General features: G+C 42.1%; 1 protein-coding gene and 1 long non-coding RNA gene across 2 annotated transcripts; both read left to right on the forward strand.

The window, feature by feature from the left end:
* Nucleotides 1-4,992: 4,992 nt before the first annotated feature.
* On the forward strand, nt 4,993-5,797 carry LOC125591453. Its single transcript, XR_007327468.1, has 2 exons — nt 4,993-5,389; nt 5,471-5,797. It is a non-coding gene; the product is annotated as an uncharacterized LOC125591453 (long non-coding RNA).
* A 1,308-nt stretch (nt 5,798-7,105) lies between these two features.
* On the forward strand, nt 7,106-12,343 carry LOC106349895. The gene is made up of 5 exons (XM_048766726.1): nt 7,106-7,177; nt 7,625-7,696; nt 8,169-9,699; nt 9,867-10,347; nt 10,534-12,343. The coding sequence occupies exons 1-5, from the start codon at nt 7,106-7,108 to the stop codon at nt 12,341-12,343; spliced, it is 3,966 nt and encodes a 1,321-aa protein (XP_048622683.1).
* The last annotated feature ends 8,964 nt before the right edge of the window (nt 12,344-21,307 follow it).

Genomic DNA, 21,307 nt, shown 5'->3' on the forward strand with positions numbered 1-21,307 from the left:
TCCTATGGTAGATCTCAGAGGGAAAGGAATTCTCTATGAAGAAGATGATGAACCAATTCAATTGTTTGACGAAGATGATGCGCACACAATACGAGAGTACCGTATGTCTCTCATTGGAAAGGTTCTTAACCTTAAGAAGCAAAATATGGAGAAGCTAATCCAGTATATGCCAACTCAATAGAAGATGCAAGATCGAATCACGGCGAACGATCTTGGTAATGGAAAATTTCTATTCAACTTTGCATCCGAGCCCGGTGCTATTGTTACACCATCACGCATCGCTCCTGATGATACGAACGTTACGGTTCGCGGACATGAAATTGCACGATCAATGACATTCTCCCCTACGGAGAAGGCAATGCAACAATCCCCCAAAGGTGATGATCTGGTTATAGATGCACTAAAGGATATGGACATTGCGGGTATTGCCGAGAAAGATCAACAAGATATGACGATGGATTGTGATGAAGATGACTTATTGGGAGCGGAACTTGAGATGATGGAAGATGTGGAATGCGCTCCAGAATCATCATCACGCTCAGCTGCTAGGATGGATCGCCCAAGAGCTCGGTCCTCAAGGAGTCGTTCAAGAAGTAGAGTTCCTTTGGGCTTGCAAAGCACAAAGGCAAGGCTATTGAGCAAGGGTTCTCCAATGAAAAGGCAACAATCTTCGTCAAGGTTTTCTTCTTATGAGAGAACCGAACATAATAAGAATCGTCGTAGCGAATCGAAAAAATCAAAAGCTAGTTCTAATTTGGAAAATGATTTGGAGGGGTCCAAAAAAACCCCAAAAAATTATCCATGAAGACAATCAGTTGGAACTGTCGAGGGATAGGGAACGACCTCACAGTTCGACGCCTTACGGAGATGTGTCAGAAGCATCGCCCAGGACTTGTGTTCCTTTCTGAGACGAAGAACAGAAGGCTGCTGTTGCAAAACATTCAGGCCGACTTAGGATTTGATCATTTGTTTACTGTTGAGCCACTTAGACTCAGCGGAGGTTTAGCTTTATTTTTTATGGATGAATTTCAAGTTAATGTTTTATTTTCAAATAATCGTATGATTGACATTGAGGCAGTCATAAATGGAATAAAAGTTTATATGACATTTGTTTATGGGGATCCTGTACTAGAAAGACGAGATCAAGTTTGGGAGCGTCTTACGCGTTTCTCAACAACAAGAAATGGACCTTGGTTCATGATTGGAGATTTTAATGAAATAACATGTCACAATGAGAAAGAAGGAAGAAGACGACGCCCTGATAGTTCATTTCTCCCTTTCAAGCAGATGCTTCATGATTGTGGGATGCTAGAGTTTCCTTTCACAGGGGACATGCTCTCCTGGGTAGGGAAGAGAGCAGGAGGATCAACTGTTTGATGTCACTTAGACAGGGCAGTAGGAAATGCAGACTGGAATGAGAAGTTTCTCCACTCGACTGTGAAGTATATGAGTTTATGGGGATCGGACCATCGTCCGATTCTGACAGACATTCTCATAAAGCCAATGAGAAGATCAAAAAATTTCAAGTTTGATAAAAGATGGCTGGATAATGAGGAGCTAAGGCAAATTATCCTTGAGGGATGGAAATCTCCTAATCTTCCTCCCAATTCAACGATTATGGAACATATTACCAGTTGCAGAAAAGCCTTGAGTGAATGGCGGAAGCAACATAATGTCAACTCAGCGAAATTAGTGGAGGAGCTTAAAGAAAAAGTGGAGGGCTTATATGCAGATGATAATGCCACAACTGAGGAAATTGCAGCAGCTTTGAAGGAACTCTTTGATGCTCTTAAAGCTAAAGAAATATTCTGGAAACAGAAAAGCCGGGTGTTCTGGCTGAGAGAAGGAGATAGAGACACAAAAAAAATTTCATGCCTTGACAAAGCAAAGAAGATCAAGAAATAAGATCACACAGCTCTCAGATGAGAATGGAAATATTGTTGAGGATGAAGAAGGGCTAGTAGCTATTGCTACTAGCTACTTTAGACAGATCTTTGAATCATCAAATCCAGAGGACATTGAAGAGGCTCTAGCTCAAGTTCCTACCACGATCACTGGTACAATGAATGACAATCTTACCTCCCCGGTAACTGAATGGGAGGTCAAATTAGCGCTTTTGCTATGCATCCAGAAAAGGCCCCTAGGCCAGATGGGATGACTGCGCTTTTCTATCAAAAATTTTGGGATATAGTAAAGGAAGATTTAACTCTTATGGTTAATAAATTCCTTTTTGAGGGGACAATGGCGAGTGGACTGAATGATACAAATATATGCCTCATCCCGAAAACAACAAAGCCTAATGCAATGGCTCAGTTCAGACCCATTAGCTTGTGCAACGTCAGCTACAAGATAATCTCTAAGGTCTTATGCCAGAGATTAAAGAAAGTGTTACCAGGCCTGATATCAGAAACCCAGTCAGCCTTTGTTGCTGGGAGACAGATCTCAGACAACATTATGATCGCACAAGAGATGCTGGGAGACAGATCTCAGACAACATTATGATCTGAGAACTAAACCAAGTGGGCGCAGTAAAAGGATGGCCATCAAGACTGACATGAGCAAAGCATATGATAGGATGGAATGGTCTTTTATTGAAGCTGTCATGCACAAGATGGGTTTCTCAGAAATTTGGATCGCCTGGATAATGCGAAGCATTACGTCGGTGAAATATAAGGTCCTCATGAATGGAGAGCTAAGAGGAAATATTGTTCCAGGTAGAGGTCTACGTCAATGAGATCCTTTGTCTCCTTTCATTTTTATTCTATGCACGGAAGCGCTCGCTAGCCTTTTCAATCATGCAGAGAGCCAAGGGAAGATAACGGGGATGCGTGTTACACGCGCGTGTTCATCGGTATCTCACCTTCTTTTTGCTGATGATAGCCTTTTCTTTTGTAAGGCGGAGCCCCGTGAATGTGAAGAAGTAATGAAAGTAGTCAGGAAGTATGGTAAAGCTTCAGGCCAATGTATCAACTTTGATAAATCGTCCTTACTCTTTGGTAAGCGGATTAATGCAATAAGTAGACAAGAGATTAAAGATGTGCTGGGAATTCAAAACGAAGGTGGAATGGGTACTTATCTAGGGATCCCGGAAGACATAAGTGGCTCTAAGTGCAAACTTTTTGCGTTTCTAAAGGATAAGCTGATGCATAGAGTGAATGGATGGACAGGTAGATGGCTCTCAAAAGGAGGAAATGAAGTGTTGATTAAATCCATTCTGCTAGCTCTTCCGACATACGTAATGTCTACTTTCCTGCTCCCTTTGGAGATATGTGAAAACCTTGCAAGTGCCATTGCTAAATTCTGGTGGAGTTCAAATCCACCAAAAAGAGGAATACACTGGGCGAAATGGGAGAAAATCTGTTTACCAAGGAGAGGGTGGGATGGGTTTTCGTATGATCCATGAGTTCAATTTGGCATTATTGGCAAAACAATTATGGAGACTAGTTCAATTTCCAGACTCTTTGGTGGCCCGGGTTTTAAGGGGAAGATACTATAGGATGAGTTCACCACTTAGAGTAATCTCTGCTAGTAGCCCATCGTACGTGTGGTCTAGCATTAGTGTTGCGCGAAAGTTGCTTTTAACGGGAATCAGACAGAAAATACATTCAGGTTATGAAGTCAAGGTGTGGGAGGATCCATGGATTCCAACGACCCCTGCGAGACCAGCTCTCCCTATAGCGCCGGTAATGCATCCTAATATGAGAGTTAGTGACTTCATTAATCCAAAAACGAAGGAGTGGGATGTTGGTCTTTTGGAGAATTATGTCAATCCGGAAGACATACCACTTATAAAGAGTTTGGCCACAAGTTCAGCACATTGTCGCGATACATTCTGTTGGAATTACACAAGGAATGGCCAATACACGGTTAAATCTGGATATTGGGTGGCTCATAATGTGTTAAAGACAGAGGGGGAGAAGGAAGTCCTAGAACCGAGTATCACAAAACTTCAAGCCTTCGCTTGGAAGATAAAAGCACCTTCGAAGATATGTCATCTTATATGGCAGCTGTTAACTGGCCATGTGGCAGTAACGAGAAATTTAGCAAGACGCAATATGAGATGTGTTAACTACTGCCCAAGATGTGGAGAGCTAGAAGAATCTGTAACCCATGCTATATTCGAGTGTCCGCCAGCTCTACAAGTCTGGACCTTATCATCAACTCTGTCAAGCCCATGTTTATTTCCACTACCAAGCATTTACGCAAATATGGATTACCTATTCTGGAGGAAAAACAGTATTATCGAGCCGGAACAGGACAAGGATCCTTATCCCTGGATAATTTGGTACATTTGGAAGGCTAGGAATGACAAACTTTTCAGGGGGATCGACAGAGATCCTTTGGAGCTAGTTAGACATGCAGAGAGTGAATGTCAAGCCTGGTTTAATGCGAATGAAGTGGTACAATCTGTGGTACAAGAAGTCATTCCTGACGAGCCCCAAGTCATAAGCTTGGGTAATATTTGCTTGCTAGATGGATCTTGGACAGCCTCGGCTCAGTATAGTGGATGTGGATGGGTCTGGCGGGACAGTGGCGGAAACATTCAATTGTTGGGGACAAAAAATTTCAATCGACGTGAATCAGCTTTGCATTCGGAAGTAGAAGCTTTGCGATGGGCAATGGAGAACATGCTTCAACACTCAACTTGCCAGAACTTTGGGACAGACTGCAAGGAGCTGATAGCAATGATAAAGAATCCTCATGCTTGGCCTAGCTTTGCGACAGAATTGGAAAGGATAGAGACGCTGCTGATTTGCTTTCCGGATTTCAACATCATTCATGTTCCACGAGCGCGCAATCAGTTTTCAGATTTTTTAGCTAAGACTGCTAGATCCTTCCATAGGAAGATACATTTTATTGGTTGTTCTATTCCGGTCTAGTTACCCAGTCCACCTCAAGCTTGAGTAATAGAATGGCCGCTTGACGTCAAAAAAAAAAAAAAAAAACTGACCTAATTTTGTTTTCTTAATTTGCATCATTTAAAACATTTGTTCCTATATAAAACTTATTAATTTAGTCTAATTTTTTTTAAAAGCCAAATATTACGATTTTGTTAAGATTTTGTTGCTTTAGTTTCATTTTGTGGCACTAATTTAATTGAATTTTGTTCTTAGCAGTTTTTATCCAAAAGCATATTCTTTGCTTAAGATCTAGATCCCCACTTCGTCTCCTTTTATTTTCTATTCAAACTCCCACTTCGTCTCTTCAACTAGACTTCTTTTAGGAGTTTACTTGTTATTAAAAACCGATAAATCAACAAACCATCAAACTTTTTTTCTTACGTGAGTAATCGTCCCATTGGCACACCATTGGTGGCATGGACCATTTTGTTTCTTATATGATGACGACGATTCTGTTTCCAACGAATTCGATGGCAATATTTTAAAAGGTATTATTTTTCTTTTTCTTTCTCTTCTCTTCTGATTCTTTTTATTTGTATTCATTCTCTTCTGGCCTTTTATGTTTCCAGAGAAATTGACTTCAACAGAAGCATAAGGCCTTTGGAGGAGGAAATTACTTCTGGTCAGGTGTTGATGTATTCTCCAGGAAAAATGGCTAATCAAGAGCGTCCATAAATATATGAGTCAAAGAGAAGATGAAATTATACAAGAAGAAAAGAAAGAAGAATCTCGAGTGAAGAGTTTTCATGGCTTGTTTTACAATCTTTTTCTTTCTTTCAGTTCATTTTTTCTTGAGACTTATCTGTATATATTTTAATGTATATATTTTAATGTTTTTTGTCCTTTATATTTGTATTTTCAATAAAAAAATTATGAATACAAAAATATTTTATATACATCATACTTTATTGACTTAATTGACATTAGTAAATTACAAAAAAAAAATATTAGCGTTAGTAATAGTTAGTAATTTAAAAGTGACAATAATATTCCAAATTAAATTTCATAATTATTAAATTACTTTTAAATTGAAATCAATTTTATTTTATTTATTAATAAATAAATAATTTAAATCATTTATTTTAACTGTTACTAACATTAACATCATTTTAAATTAATTGATGTATGTATTAATATCATTTTTTGCAATTGATACATATTAACATCATTTACAATAACTAATGTAAATAAAATAAATTTTTTATATCAGTTGTTAATAAAATGATGTAAATTATTTGCATCACCACTTCCAGAGTCATTTAATTAAATGATGCAAAACTTTTTTACATCATTAATAAGTAATACAAATATACAAAATAAGTGATGTTAAACAAGTGTTACACAAGGATATGACCAATATACGGTTAAATCTGGATTTTGAGTGGCTCAGAATGTATTAAAGCCAACGGTAGAGAAGGAAGTTGTAGAGCCAAGCATGTAGCATCCCCGATCCTAGATAGGATCGTTCGGACGAGCCATGGTGCGAGGAGACGCACCAGTCAGGTTATCAGACCTAAGGACAAGCGTATCATGGCTCAATGACAAGGTTAAGGGCATCAGGAAGCTGAGACTTAACCAGGATGAAGTAAAGGGAAGCTTAAGAGAGCTGGGCGAGTGAACCGGTAGCTGGACAAGGCCGAGAGCAAGCTCAACCAGCTGAGGATAGTGTGGAGTTAGCTCACTCAGTCTTGGGTAGCTCACTGGAGCTGATAGACTAGCTCACTCAGCTGGGAACAGTTGGTGGCCAGTTCAACTCAACTCGGTGGAGATTTATGGTCCGGGCCGGTATGGTCGGGTCATGGGCGGTTATGGGCTGGTGGGATCTTGACATGAACCACCACGGGTCCGTGGGTCTTTGCCTCAGACAAGGGACTCAGGATGATGTTCTGGGCCTGGTTTTCGGACAGCCCAAAGGAGAGGAAGAGCAGTTGGGCAGTTATTTCCGAAAAGGTGCAAAAGGGGCAGTTTGGTGCCCTTTCTCTTTAACTGCTTGTGCCGGTTTCTCCAGGGCAGTTGGGGCTCGGTATCTCTATAAATAAAGAGTCCCTGTCACAGAAAATGGCACGAAATTCCTTAGGCAAAGCTCTGCCAAAATCTTACCAGAAAGATAAAGAGAGAGAGACCGGCGGTTAAGAGAAGAGAACCGTGTGGAGTGGTGTTGTCTTGCCGGCGTGTTCTGATTGTGGGAAGACCAGGCCGTGGAGATGGATACTAGACAGAAAGACAAGGAGAAAGAGAAGGAGAAGGACGTGCCTCCAGGGGAAAGAACTCCTAAGGTTAGTGGTGTAGATTGGAAGAGACGGCCCCGGGCCTGCTGATGATCTGTATGGACTTGTGGTCGGATTGCTTGGAAAATACATCCATTCTCTTTACTTCTTCTGAATCTTCTTTTCTATTATGTCCTGTGATGTTATTGGATTGATGGAGACAGGGAACGCTGAACCCAGGCCTTGGCCAGTTCAGAGACTAAGCCTTAGGCCTTGGCCGGGCTGTTCTATGGTCGGATCTCATATCTCGGGTTGGATCTGTTGAGATCTGATTATGGGGATCTATTAGTTGGGAATTATCATGAATTTTCATGGTTTTTATTTTGTTTTTGGGAATTTATTTGAGTAAGTCCATTTTGGACAGATCCTAGTTCTTAGGGTCGAACCATGCGATCTTAGACTTGATGTTTAGGTTATCGGCATGTTGTGTTTATCTTGTGGTTTGTGTGGTTTCAGGATTGGACCTGGACCGTGGTAAAGGAAAGATGCCGTGAGGATTCAAGCCAAGGGAAGATGTGTGGTGAATGGGTCATTGTAGATAAATGTGAAGTATTGATAGCCTATTGTGCAAACTGTGAACTTATGATAGACTAAGTGTGTAAACCTATTAGTATGAATCTATGGATGATGTATGGATCTCATTTATTATATATACAATCCGATTTGCCTTATGTTCACTTGATAAGATTGTTTGTTCATGAACCTCACTTGAAATGGAATTGAACTTAGTATTTAAAAGACCTTAAAACCGGAATCAGACATTTAAATGTTGGATTGTAAGGTCGCGGATCAGTTTGGGCTTAGAGCCGGGATCGGGCCTTACAAGTTGGTATCATAGCATGCTTGATTCTAGGATTTGTTGGGTTATGTGTTCACCACACTTCTGGCTTGGGTCTCACGGTAAGATTGGGTAGTAAATGATGTTTTACTAAACCATGTGTGTTGATTGAGGTGTAAACAAGTTCATGGGACTAACTGGTTTGTGCTTTCAACTCCTAAGGGGACTAAGAGGACAAAGTCACGGAAGGGCAAGGAAGCGGCTGGTGCTTCTGTACCGGTTGTTGGAGATGGGACCAATCTCACCCAAGTGTTGCCAACCTTAACGGGGCTGGTTAACAATGAGACCGGGGAGCCCTTGAAGCCGATCCTGCCTACTGAGGTTCAGGTAGATAACCTGGGCGAGCAACAGGAGTTGGGACGTGAAGAGGAAGGTGAATCCTCCCATGCAGGAGACCAGACGGGTCGTGGAACAGGTGCAGTAGAGTTGGCCGAGCCGTCCATGCGCGAGGTGTTAGACGTGGTTAAGGCCATGGGCACTCAGATGTTGGCTTTCACTCGAGCATTCACCCCCTTGGTGAATTCTTCTGTGGGCCAGGTCACACCAGCTCAGGCCACGGCTCAGGCAACTCAGAGAGCAGCTCAAATAGCTGGGACAGCAGCAGATGTAGCGCAAGCAGCTGCACGGGTAGCTCGAACAGCTGCTAGGACAGTTGAGGATCAAGCTACAGTCGAGGCTGATGTAATGGAGATCGACCCACCAGCTCGTCCAGCTAGGAGAGTGGATTATTTGAGCTTGTTAGCTCACATCTCCAAGCTAGGTACGAAGCAGTTTGCTGGTAGTGCTGATCCTATTGAGGCAGACGAGTGGAGGAGCAGGTTATCTCGGAACTTCAGCTCAACTCGTTGCCCAGAGGAGTACAAGAAGGACATTGCAGTTCACTTCCTGGAAGGTGATGCACACAACTGGTGGTTAGCTCTGGACAAACGCACCAATGGAAGTATTGAGCGTTTTTTAGATTTTGAGGTGGAGTTCAACCACAAGTACTTTCCAGCTGAAGCATGGGATCGTCTGGAGTCTCAGTTCCTGGACTTGACTCAGGGACGCATGTCAGTACGTGAGTACGAGGAGAAGTTCAACAGGCTCAGGCGTTACGTAGGTAAGGAGCTGGAAGAAGAGACGGTGCAGATACGTAGGTTTGTCCGAGGCCTAAGGGTCGAACTGCGAACCTACTGCTCAGTTGGTCATTTCCAGACAGTGTCTGAACTCGTGGAGAGGAGGATGGCTATGGTTGAGACTAACCTGGCCGAAGAGGCTAAGCTGAAATCCAGGAGCCATGCGTCTTCTAGTGGTTCCGGGAGTGACCGGAAGAGGAAAAGGGACACGGCCGAGGAGAGTAGAACCTCAAGTGGTAGGTCTGAATGTCCTAAGTGTGGGAGACGTCATGGAGTCGAGTGCTGGAAGGCTATGGGAGCTTGTACTCGTTGTGGCAAGATGGATCACTCAGCTCGGGACTGTCCAGGGCCGGAACAAGGCCGCAGACAGGGCTCAAGTGGGGGTGATTCCAGGGGATGTCACCATTGTGGAAAGGCAGGACATTTCAAACGAGAATGTCCCAAACTCCATGCAGAACAGGAGAAGGGCCGCGGTGAGGCAAGCAAGCCAAGCCAGAGCCGGGGCCAGACCTCTACGCCAAGGGTTTACGAGCTGTCCAAGAACGGGGACGAGACTAAACCGTTCAAGTCGATCACTGGTAATGATTCTAGGCTTATACTTTTTCAATTCAGTAGAATTGCATGGTACGGAACCTAGAACGGATTAGATACTTAGATTGAGTCTTTGTAGGGACCCTAAGTATTGGTGGTGTGGAAACACACGTACTTTTCGACACTGGAGCTACACACAGTTTTGTGAGTCCAGGGTTAATCGGAAAGGGTTTGTTCCAGATTGGGACAGGGGGTGATGGATGCATAGTATATGCAGCCGGTGGCCAAGTGATGCATTCATTGGGACTGGTTAAGGACATCCCAGTGATGATCCAGGACAGGGTAATGCCTGTGGATCTGGTTGTAGTCCCCCTTAAGAATCACGAGGTGATATTGGGTATGGACTGGCTTGGAAAGAATCAGGCCACCTTAGATTGCCACTGGGGTAGGGTGCAGTTTGAGAGTGGGTGTGGACCCCCGATCAGGTTCCAGGGTATTAAGCCGGCCTCAGGTTGCTTAGTGGTATCAGCAATCCAAGCAGAACAGATGCTTGAGAAGGGTTGTGAGGCTTACTTGGCCACAATCACCACTAAGGAGGTCGTGGGGAGTGGTGACCCAGATGGGATACCGATGGTCAGTGAGTTCAAGGATGTGTTTTGGACGCTACAGGGTATTCCCCCTGATAGGGCAGATCCGTTCATAATAGAACTGGAACCAGGGACGGCCCCAATGTCTAAAAGTCCCTATCGAATGGCTCCTACCGAGATGGCCGAGCTAAAGAAACAACTTGAAGAGTTGTTGGACAAAGGGTTTATACGCCCGAGTGTCTCGCCTTGGGGAGCACCAGTCCTGTTTGTAAAGAAAAAGGATGGTAGCTTCAGGCTGTGTATTGATTACAGAGGGTTGAATAGGGTGACCGTGAAGAACAAGTACCCATTACCCAGGATTGATGAGTTTTTGGATCAGCTTAAGGGAGCCAAGTGGTTTTCCAAGATTGATTTGGCCTCAGGGTATCATCAAATCCCAATAGAGCCCAATGATATCAGGAAGATGGCATTCCGGACCAGGTATGGCCACTATGAGTTTGTGGTTATGCCATTTGGTCTGACCAATGCTCCAGCTGCGTTCATGAAGATGATGAATGGTATCTTCCGAGATTTTTTGGATGAATTTGTAATCATCTTTATAGATGACATACTTGTATATTCCAGAAGCAAGGAAGATCATGAGAGGCATCTGAGGGCAGTATTGGAACGGCTAAGAGAACAGCAGCTCTTTGCTAAGTTAAGCAAGTGTAGTTTTTGGCAGAGGAGCATTGGGTTCGTTGGACACATTGTCTCAGACCAAGGAGTGTCTCTAGATCCGGAAAACATCCAGTCTATCCGGGCTTGGCCGCAACCTAAGAATGCTACGGAGGTCAAAAGCTTTCTAGGGTTGGTCGGCTACTACAGAAAGTTTTTCAAAGGGTTTGCGAGTTTGGCTCAACCCATGACTCAACTCACAGGCAAGGACATGAAGTTTGTCTGGACAGGGGAGTGTGAGAAGTGTTTCACGGCCCTGAAGGACATGTTGACGAGTGCGCCAGTCGTGGTACTGCCTGAGGCGGATCAGCCTTATGTAGTGTATACGGACGCGTCCATCACAGGGTTGGGATGCGTTCTGACTCAACATGGGAAGGTGATTGCCTATGCTTCAAGACAACTGAGAAAGCATGAAGGGAATTATCCAACCCATGATTTGGAGATTGCGGTCGTGGTATTTGCATTGAAAATCTGGAGATCATATCTATATGGTGCTAAAGTGCAGATCCTTACCGACCATAAGAGCCTCAAGTACGTATTCACTCAACCAGAATTGAATTTGAGGCAGAGGCGATGGATGGAGTTCGTGGCCGACTATGATTTGGACATTGCTTACCATCCTGGTAAAGCAAACTTGGTAGCAGATGCTTTGAGCCGTAGGAGGGCCGAGGTATCAGCTGAGAAGGAAGCGGATGTGCTGGAAGGGATGGTCCGGTCTTTGCATCTGAACAGTTTGGCCAGCGAGGACGAGCCTTTGGGTTTAGAGGCAGTAAACCAGGCTGATCTCCTTACCAGGATCAGGCAAGCACAAGGCTTGGACGAGAACCTACAAAAGGTTGCTCGGAACGAACTGGCTGAGTACCAGATCACATCAGATGGAACCATTCTGGTACGAGGGCGAGTCAGTGTACCCAATGATAAGAATCTGAAAGAAGAGATTATGAGGGACGCTCATAAATCCAAGTTCTCAATACATCCTGGTGCAACAAAGATGTATCAAGATCTTAAGAGGTATTATCATTGGATACAAATGAAGGTAGACATAGCTGAGTGGGTGGCCAAGTGTGCTACTTGCCAGTTAGTCAAGGCGGAGCATCAGGTTCCGAGTGGGTTGTTACAAAGCTTACCCATTCCGGAATGGAAGTGGGATCACATCACTATGGATTTTGTGACCGGCTTCCCCACAACCAGGAAAAGGAATGATGTGGTTTGGGTGGTAGTAGATAGACTCACCAAATCAGCACACTTCCTGCCCTTGAAGAAATCAGATGGGGTCGACCAGATCGTGGTCAACTATATGGACGAGATCATGTGGCTACATGGTGTTCCATCTAGCATCGTGTCTGATAGGGACCCGAGGTTTACTTCACGTTTCTGGAAGGCTTTTTAAAAGGCCTTAGGAACGAGAGTGAACATGAGCACGGCGTACCATCCCCAGATGGATGGGCAATCAGAAAGCACAATCAGAACACTGGAGGATATGCTAAGGGCATGTGTCCTGGATTGGGTCGACTCATGGGAAAGGCATCTGCCATTGGTGGAGTTTGCATACAACAACAGCTTTCATCGTAGTATTGGCATGTCCCCCCTATGAAGCCTTATATAGGCGGCCATGCAGGACACCATTATGCTAGACCTAAGTGGGGGAGTGCAGCATGATAGGGCCGAATATAGTTGAGGAAACAACTGAGAAGATCAAGTTCATTTAGGACAAGATGAGAATAGCACAAGACCGGCAGAAGCATTATGCTGACAAACGTCGGAAAGAACTTGAATTCAAAGTTGGTGATATGGTGTACCTGAAGATGATAACCTTCAAGGGAAGGGTGAGAATCTCAGGCAGGAGGAAGTTATATCTGAGATACTTGGGTCCATTCCGGATTGTTGAGAGAGTGTAGATAGTGGCGTACAAGTTGGATTTGCCTTCCAAGATGGATGCATTTCACAATGTGTTTCATGTCTCTCAACTAAGGAAATGTCTGTCGGATTAGGATGTCTTCATTCCAGAGATTCCTTCTGATCTAGGGACAAACCTCACCTTAGAAACAAGGCCGGCTCGGATCATGGACAGAATGGAGAAGGCAACCAGGAACAAAACAACCCAAATGCTCAAGGTGATTTGGGAGTGCAATGGGCGAGAAGAAATAACTTGGGAGAGAGAGGCAAGAATGAAAGCTGAGTTTCCTGAGTGGATGAAACAATTCGAAGAAGAAGTACTTGGTGCGGATTCGAGGACAAATCCATATCAAGTGGGAGAGACTTGTAGCATCCCCGATCCTAGATAGGATCGTTGGGACGAGCCACGGTGCGAGGAGACGCACCAGTCAGGTCATCAGACCTAAGGACAAGCGTATCATGGCTCAATGACAAGGTTAAGGTCATCAGGAAGCTGAGACTTAACCAGGATGAAGTAAAGGGAAGCTTAAGAGAGCTGGGCGAGTGAACCGGTAGCTGGACAAGGCCGAGAGCAAGCTCAACCAGCTGAGGATAGTGTGGAGTTTGCTCACTCAGTCTTGGGTAGCTCACTGGAGCTGATAGACTAGCTCACTCAGCTGGGAACAGTTGGTGGCCAGTTCAACTCAGCTCGGTGGAGTGTTATGGTCCGGGCCGGTGTGGTCGGGTCATGGGCGGTTATGGGCTGGTGGGATCTTGACATGAACCACCACGGGGCCGTGGGTCTTTGCCTCAGAAAAGGGACTCAGGATGATGTTCTGGGCCTGGTTTTTGGACAGCCCAAAGGAGAGGAAGAGCAGTTGGGCAGTTATTTCCGAAAAGGTGCAAAAGGGGCAGTTTGGTGCCCTTTCTCTTTAACTGCTTGTGCCGGTTTCTCCAGGGCAGTTGGGGCTCGGTATCTCTATAAATAAAGAGTCCCTGGCACAGAAAATGGCACGAAATTCCTTAGGCAAAGCTCTGCCAAAATCTTACCAGAAAGATAAAGAGAGAGAGACCGGCGGTTAAGAGAAGAGAACAGTGTGGAGTGGTGTTGTCTTGCCGGCGTGTTCTGATCGTGGGAAGACCAGGCCGTGGAGATGTATACCAGACAGAAAGACAAGGAGAAAGAGAAGGAGAAGGACGTGCCTCCAGGGGAAAGAACTCCTAAGGTTAGTGGTGTAGATTACAAGAGACGGCCCCAGGCCTGCGGATGATCCGTATGGACTTGTGGTCGGATTGCTTAGCAGATACATCCATTCTCATTACTTCTTCTGAATCTTCTTTTCTATTATGTCGTGTGATGTTAATGGATTGATGGAGACAGGGAACGTTGAACCCAGGCCTTGGCCGGTTCAGAGACTAAGCCTTAGGCCTTAGCCGGGCTGTTCTATGGTCGGATCTCATATCTCGGGTTGGATCTGTTGAGATCTGATTATGGGGATCTTTTAGTTGGGAATTATCATGAATTTTCATGGTTTTTATTTAGTTTTTGGGAATTTATTTGAGTAAGTCCATTTTGGACAGATCCTAGTTCTTAGGGCTGAACCATGCGATCTTAGACTTGATGTTTAGGTTATCGGCCTGTTGTGTTTATCTTGTGGTTTGTTTGGTTTCAGGATCGGACCTGGACCGTGGTAAAGGAAAGATTCCGTGAGGATTCAAGCCAAGGGAAGATGTGTGGTGAATGGGTCATTGTAGATAGATGTGAAGTATTGATAGCCTATTGTGCAAACTGTGAACTTATGATAGACTAAGTGTGTAAACCTATTAGTATGAATCTATGGATGATGTATGGATCTCATTTATTATATATACAATCCGATTTGCCTTATGTTCACTTGATAAGATTGTTTGTTCATGAACCTCACTTGAAATGGAATTGAACTTAGTATTTAAAAGACCTTAAAACCGGAATCAGACATTCAAATGTTGGATGGTAAGGTCGCGGATCAGTTTGGGCTTAGAGCCGGGATCGGGCCTTACAAAGCATCACTAAGCTCCAAGCCTTTGCTTGGCAGTTAAAGGCACCGAAGAAGATATGTCATCTTATATGGCAACTGTTAACTGGTCATGTGGCAGTAATGAGGAACTTAACAAGATGCAATATGAGGTGTGACAACTACTGTCCAATATGTGGAGAACTATAGGAAACTGTAACCCATGCCTTTTTTGAATGTCCGCCAGCTCTCCAAGTTTGGTCATTATCATCGACTCCAACAAGCCCAGATATATTTCCAGTATCAAGCGTCTACACAAATATGGACTATCTGTTTTGGAGGAAGAATAGCATTATCGAGCCAGAACAAGACAGAGATCCTTATCCCTGGATAATATGGTATATTAGGAAGGCTAGGAATGACAAACTTTTTAGGGGTATAGATAGAGATCCTTTGGAGCTAGTTCGATATGCAGAAAGTGAATGCCAAGCCTGGTTTGATGCTAACGAAGTGGTACAACCAGTGGTACAAGATAATAATCCTGAGGTATCCCAAGTCATAAGCTTGGGTAATATTTGCTTGTTAGATGGATCCTGGACATCTTCTGCTCACTTTAGTGGATGCGGATGGGTATGGATGGACAGTGCTAGGAACGTTCAACTTATGGGAACAAGGAATTTCACTCGACGCAAATCAGCCTTGCATTCGGATGTAGAAGCACTGCGATGGGCGATGGAGAATATGCTTCAACACTCAACATGTCAGAGCTTCGGGACAGACTGCAAGGAGCTGATTACAATGATAAAGGACCCTCAGGCTTGGCCAAGCTTTGCGACGGAACTGGAGAGGATAGAGACGTTACAGATATGCTTCACGGACTTAAACATCATTCATGTTCTACGGGCGCGTAACAAGATTTCAGATTTTTAGCTAAGACTGCTAGATCATTCCATAGGGAGTTACTTGTTTTTTTGTAGTGATCATAAACAAAGCTTGTTTTACCTCATCCTCTGTCGCAATCCGTATTAACCTCTGATTCATCTGATGAATAATATTTGGTGTGATCTCATTCAAAAAAAATTCAAATTTTGAGGGAGAAATAGTATTGAATAGATCATCAGAATAATCCACTGCAACATTTTCTACTTTTTGCTCTGTTATCCATTGTCCAACATTATTATATAAATCCACAATCCTATTCTACACACGACATTGTTACGTTAAGACATAATAAAATTTGGTGTTAAGATCCATGATGAATACCACATAATTCGGTTGTTCTGTTGTCAATACTCCTTTTTATCCTTGTACGCTTCCTCGTGTTTCCTAGAAACTTCCATAATTTCCTCATGTGTTCTACTAATATATGTTTGTACTTGTTTCAAAGCTTGTTGAAGCTCGCTAATTTTCTCCTTGTCATATAGTGGATTATTCATGTGCCATCTAGTCATGTCATCACGACAATTATTTATTTTCAACGAAATCCCTAGAACTACCTTCAAAAATCCCATTGGTTGAGTCATCCCAGCCCCTGTCAATAATCCATTAACGCTTTCTGTCCAATCCACTTTTTTATCAAACTTAAACTGTCCTCTCCATCGGGACACTTTTATTTAATGTAGTGACATTTATTTTATTTATAAATTCAATATTTTATAAATTATTCAAAAGTAAATAAAAATTATGTATAAATTTTTAAATTAGTGTAAATGTTAATATCAAAATAGTAATAAATTTGATGCCAAAACTAATAGTAATAAATTTTCCTTTTAATTATCTGATTTATTTGATATCATATCAGACATGTTTTTTTACCTGGACCGGAGGATCCGACCGGAATTTTTTTGGTTCGGATAGGAATCGAACCGATCTTTTTACCCTATTGGGTCTTGTTATGGAGGACCTGCCGGTCTTGGACCTTGCCCAAATCCGAGACCCAAAAACATACCTAAAATATCCGAAATTTTTGGTATATCTTAGGTATGTATGGGTGTTTCAGTATATTTGGTATTATGGGTATTTTTTAAGTTTTGGATTTGGGTTTTTGGGTTTGTTTTTGTGTTTCAGATAAAATTTAGATTTTCAAAAATATAATTCGGATAATCGGATAAAAATTTTGGTATTTTTCATATCTTCGGATCAGATTTTAGGTAAAATATATGTTTCGAGTATTTAAACATTTTCAGGTATTTTATGTGTTTGAGTATTTTTTGGGCTAGACCAAACAACACCCGAACCAAATTCGAACAGAAAAATTCTAGCTATTCTATTGGGTCTAACCATCTTAGGCCTGAACCGATTCAGACCTGACAAGACTTGAACCGAACCATAACCGACAAATTTAATTATCTTATTGGGTCTTAATATCTAAAATCCGAAAGATCCGGACCTGACAAACTTGGCCCGAGGACCCAAATGCACAGGCCTACAGGCCTAGTATAATCAATAATATTAAACGGTAACCAAATTAAAATGCTTTTCATATTAAATGTATAAATTTTTAATTTCAAATAAAATACTTTAAAATAAAATTAAAAAATTAGCATAAATTAACTAAAATAAAAATTAACATATATAAATAAAAAAAGGATAAATTTACATAATTTTTATAAATAAATATAAAATAAAAATATGATTAGTCAATTATAAATAACTAATATGTTAAATTACCAAAACTAAGAAAATAATAATGAGAATATTGGCCCAATATACCAACATGGGTCGAAAATTTGGAAAGTATTCAAATCATAAAAGAACCCACCAACACTGTTTATATTTGTGTGCCTTCGGACGTTTTTGCCCCTATGGGAGTACACGTAAGACAGAAGGAACGGAGCAGATGGCTTTTGTCCGAAGTACAGATTGAATCGGCTGATATCTACAAGTACAAGTTTAGGTTCCTGTTGCAGGGTAGGTCTCCAGCTATCTCGTCCCCAGCCACTCCTTTTGTTAGAGAGGCGTGTAAGGTACAAATCGATATCTTCAGAGAATCGGTGAAAAGATCTGGTCATAACAGAGAATGTAGGTTCGTAAATGTTATCTTCCAATGTTTAGGGTTTCCGATTTTCTATTCAAAGGATGCCTGCAATGTCATAAATGGCAACCTGATTGGGTAGAGAGAGAACGGAGACTGTTAAAGAGAGGAACTATAAGTTGGAGAACTCCTTTTACAGTAGCCGTTAACCCTTCGATTAAGGTTTGCTCTTTATCTTTTGTCTTTTGTCATTAATGGTGATTTGTATCTAATAACGTTTTGAGTTATATACTGCCCGTTTCCGTTAGTGTTTTGTATCTGGTACTGTTTTGAGTTATATACTGCAACCGTTTCCGTTAATGGCAATGACATTGTATGATTTTCAGGTAACTAGATTGGCATGGGGCAGCTTGTTAATCTGGTCGTTGGCGTCTGGGAGCAAGTTAGTAGTGGTGGATGGCTGTTCTTAGAAGATCCAACAGAACGGAAATATGCTGTCATGGTTCATGAGAACCAGACATATGCATCGTTGATGGATCTTGTACAGACATATTTGTATCTCTATTTGTAATCACTATATTGGTACTTGTACTCTCATTCACAATGTGTGTTTTGAACACCTAAATATACCGCAGCTTCCAAGATGGGACCCATTTTAGAAGGGTTGCGCATCATGAAACATTATTGAGAACATTGTTCACTGGCTTGTTTCATTACGCAAGCTCTATATTTATATGTATGGACCACATTGAGAGCTATAAAAGTTGTTTAGTAAAACTCACCGGAATTTCGAGAATTTTATTGATTATGAGAATGTTTAGCACAACTCATTGTAATGTAAAAATCTAAGCAGAGGTAAGATATGTAAGCAAATGTACAGATTGAGTAACGAAAGAGAAGAGAGGGTATTTAACATCTGGACTCAACCGGTGTTATTACATATGGCAATGTGAGACAATGTTTGAATAAGCACATGCTCCTCCTTATCTGCTAATCTGTTTGTTAACAACCACGTAACTTTGTACCGGGCATCGTGTGCAAAGTAGAGAATAAAAACTTATGTGCTGAATCACTACTGTATATATCATTTGGAATATATGGATGTAATTGCATATGTAATTGTGTAACTGTTAATCTGTTTGTTAACAGCTACCCCACTTTTTAGCGGGTATCGTATGGAATGTTTATGATAATAATGCATCTTACTGAGTAATAAACTTGATACATCATGAATTATTTGGTAGCAGTTAACAACATGCATAATGAAGAACTAGTTCCACACTGAAAAGAAAGAGAAATGTTTTACACGACATGTAGGCCCGTCGATCGAGATAGATGGTACTCAAACAACATAATACTTGGTTGATGTCACGGTAGACAAGTACAGCCAAATGTTTGGCAGCTACCGACAGAGTAGCAGCGTTGACCTCTTTGCATCCCTCCATTCCATTCGCTGCATGGGCTGTAGGTGTAGAACTGTCATGAGAGCTGACTCCGGAAGGTTGGTGTTCTGCAGAATGCTCTTATCCCTTATGAGACAAAGGGTTTCCGTGCGCCGTCTTGTTCTCCCGTCCATTTCCGGAGAATCGGCCTTGTTCTCCCGCTCTTTTTCTCTTTCGTTTCTTTTTCTTTTGGTTTCTTCTCTGCTCTCATACGGGCCAGGTCAGCTGCAGTGAGACCTCCAACAAACATTGATTTCTTGAATGTGAAGCCTTTCCTTTAATAGACATACAAGTTCATCAGAAGTCTCGTCTTCAATATGGTCATCCCAAATAAGATCCTCAGGGGAGTGTGACGTATCCCCGGTCATTGATATGACCTCAATCTGCGAACCAAAACAAACATAATGATATCAAATTCTAATGTAATCGTTATCGGTTATTACCAGCGTTATCGGTTATTTCCAGCGTTAACGGTCACCAAGCATGATAGCTCACATTTTACGGACAAGACATCTAACCAACCAAATAGTGCTAGCATATATAGATAGTAAAAGCTAAGTTATAGAATAGTTGTGCAGGTCAGGCTATATATATATGCTACTGAAAATTAAAACAATCAGTGGCCGATTAATGTCTAATCCAAACATTAACCGTAATTGCTAGTGTTATCAGTTACACTGATATCTTGGCAAGATCCTCGAACTCAAGAATGTGATCTAGAAGTTCAAAAGCTCATTCATTTACAAAAGCTAGCTAATCAATTGCTGCCAGATTCTTTTGTTGACCCGAAAAGTGTGACTAAGTCATACATACCAGCTGCTAATGCACCAATAAGAATTGATATTCAAGAGGGACACAATCAAGTTGCTACAGAGTCTAGACAACGTGTGAAACGTGGTAGACCAATAGGTTCCAAAGATAAGAACCCTCAGAAAACAAAGAAAGGTGCAGAAAATGAAACTGAGGTTCATAAGACACCAGACATGGCCGCGGCCGATCCAGCCCGTGATGTGGCCGCGTCCAACCCTACGGCTTTAGACATGGCCGGACCTGATGCCACTGATGTGGCCGGCCCTGATGTACCAAACAATGATTCTTGGGACGCCAAGATTCATGGTACTGATGGTGCAGATAATAATGAGATCTCAATAAACTATGTCTTGTCTGGAAAACAATGGAACAGAAAACATGTCGACATGGATGATATATTTGCTTATGAAGTAGCACTTGAACTTATGGATAACGAGGATTATGAACCCACGTCTATATACGAATGCATGCAACGACCAGATTGGCTTAAATGGAAAGAAGCCATAAACGTGGAGTTAGAATCATTGAGAAAAAGAGGTGTATTTGGCCAAATAATCTGGACACCTCATGATATCAAACCAGTGGGATACAAATTGGTTTTTGTGAGAAAGAGAAATGAGAATGGTGAAGTCGTGAGGTATAAAGCCCGACTTGTTGCACAAAGATTCTCACAGAGACCAGGAATAGACTATGAGGAGACATATTCCCCTGTGGTGAATGCTACGACCTTCAGATTTTTAATAAGTCTGGCCGTGAGAGAAGGTCTAGATTTACGGTTAATGGATGTTGTAACCGCATACCTATATGGTCCACTGGATAATGAAATCTATATGAAAGTCCCAGAAGGTATCGAATTGAAAAACAAAGAGAGTTCTCGAGAACAACATTGTATTAAGTTGAATAAATCTCTTTATGGACTGAAACAATCCGGACGGATGTGGTACAATAGACTAAGTGAGTACCTAGTGAAAGAGGGATATAGAAATGACCCTATCAGTCCATTGTATTTTCATTAAGAAATTCGAAAATAAAGGATTCGTGATCATAGCAGTGTATGTTGACGATCTGAATATCCTAGGAACCTCTGGAAAGATTTCCTAAACGGTTGAATACCTTAAGAAAGAATTTGAGATGAAAGATCTCGGGAAAACGAAATTCTGTTTGAAATTATAGCTTGAGTACATAAATGATGGTATCCTTGTGCATCAAATGACTTATACAGAAAAGGTACTCAAGAGGTTTAATATGGCCGATTGCCA

The sequence above is a fragment of the Brassica napus genome, chromosome C8 (genome assembly GCF_020379485.1).
Source record: "Brassica napus cultivar Da-Ae chromosome C8, Da-Ae, whole genome shotgun sequence".
Classification (NCBI taxonomy): domain Eukaryota; kingdom Viridiplantae; phylum Streptophyta; class Magnoliopsida; order Brassicales; family Brassicaceae; genus Brassica; species Brassica napus.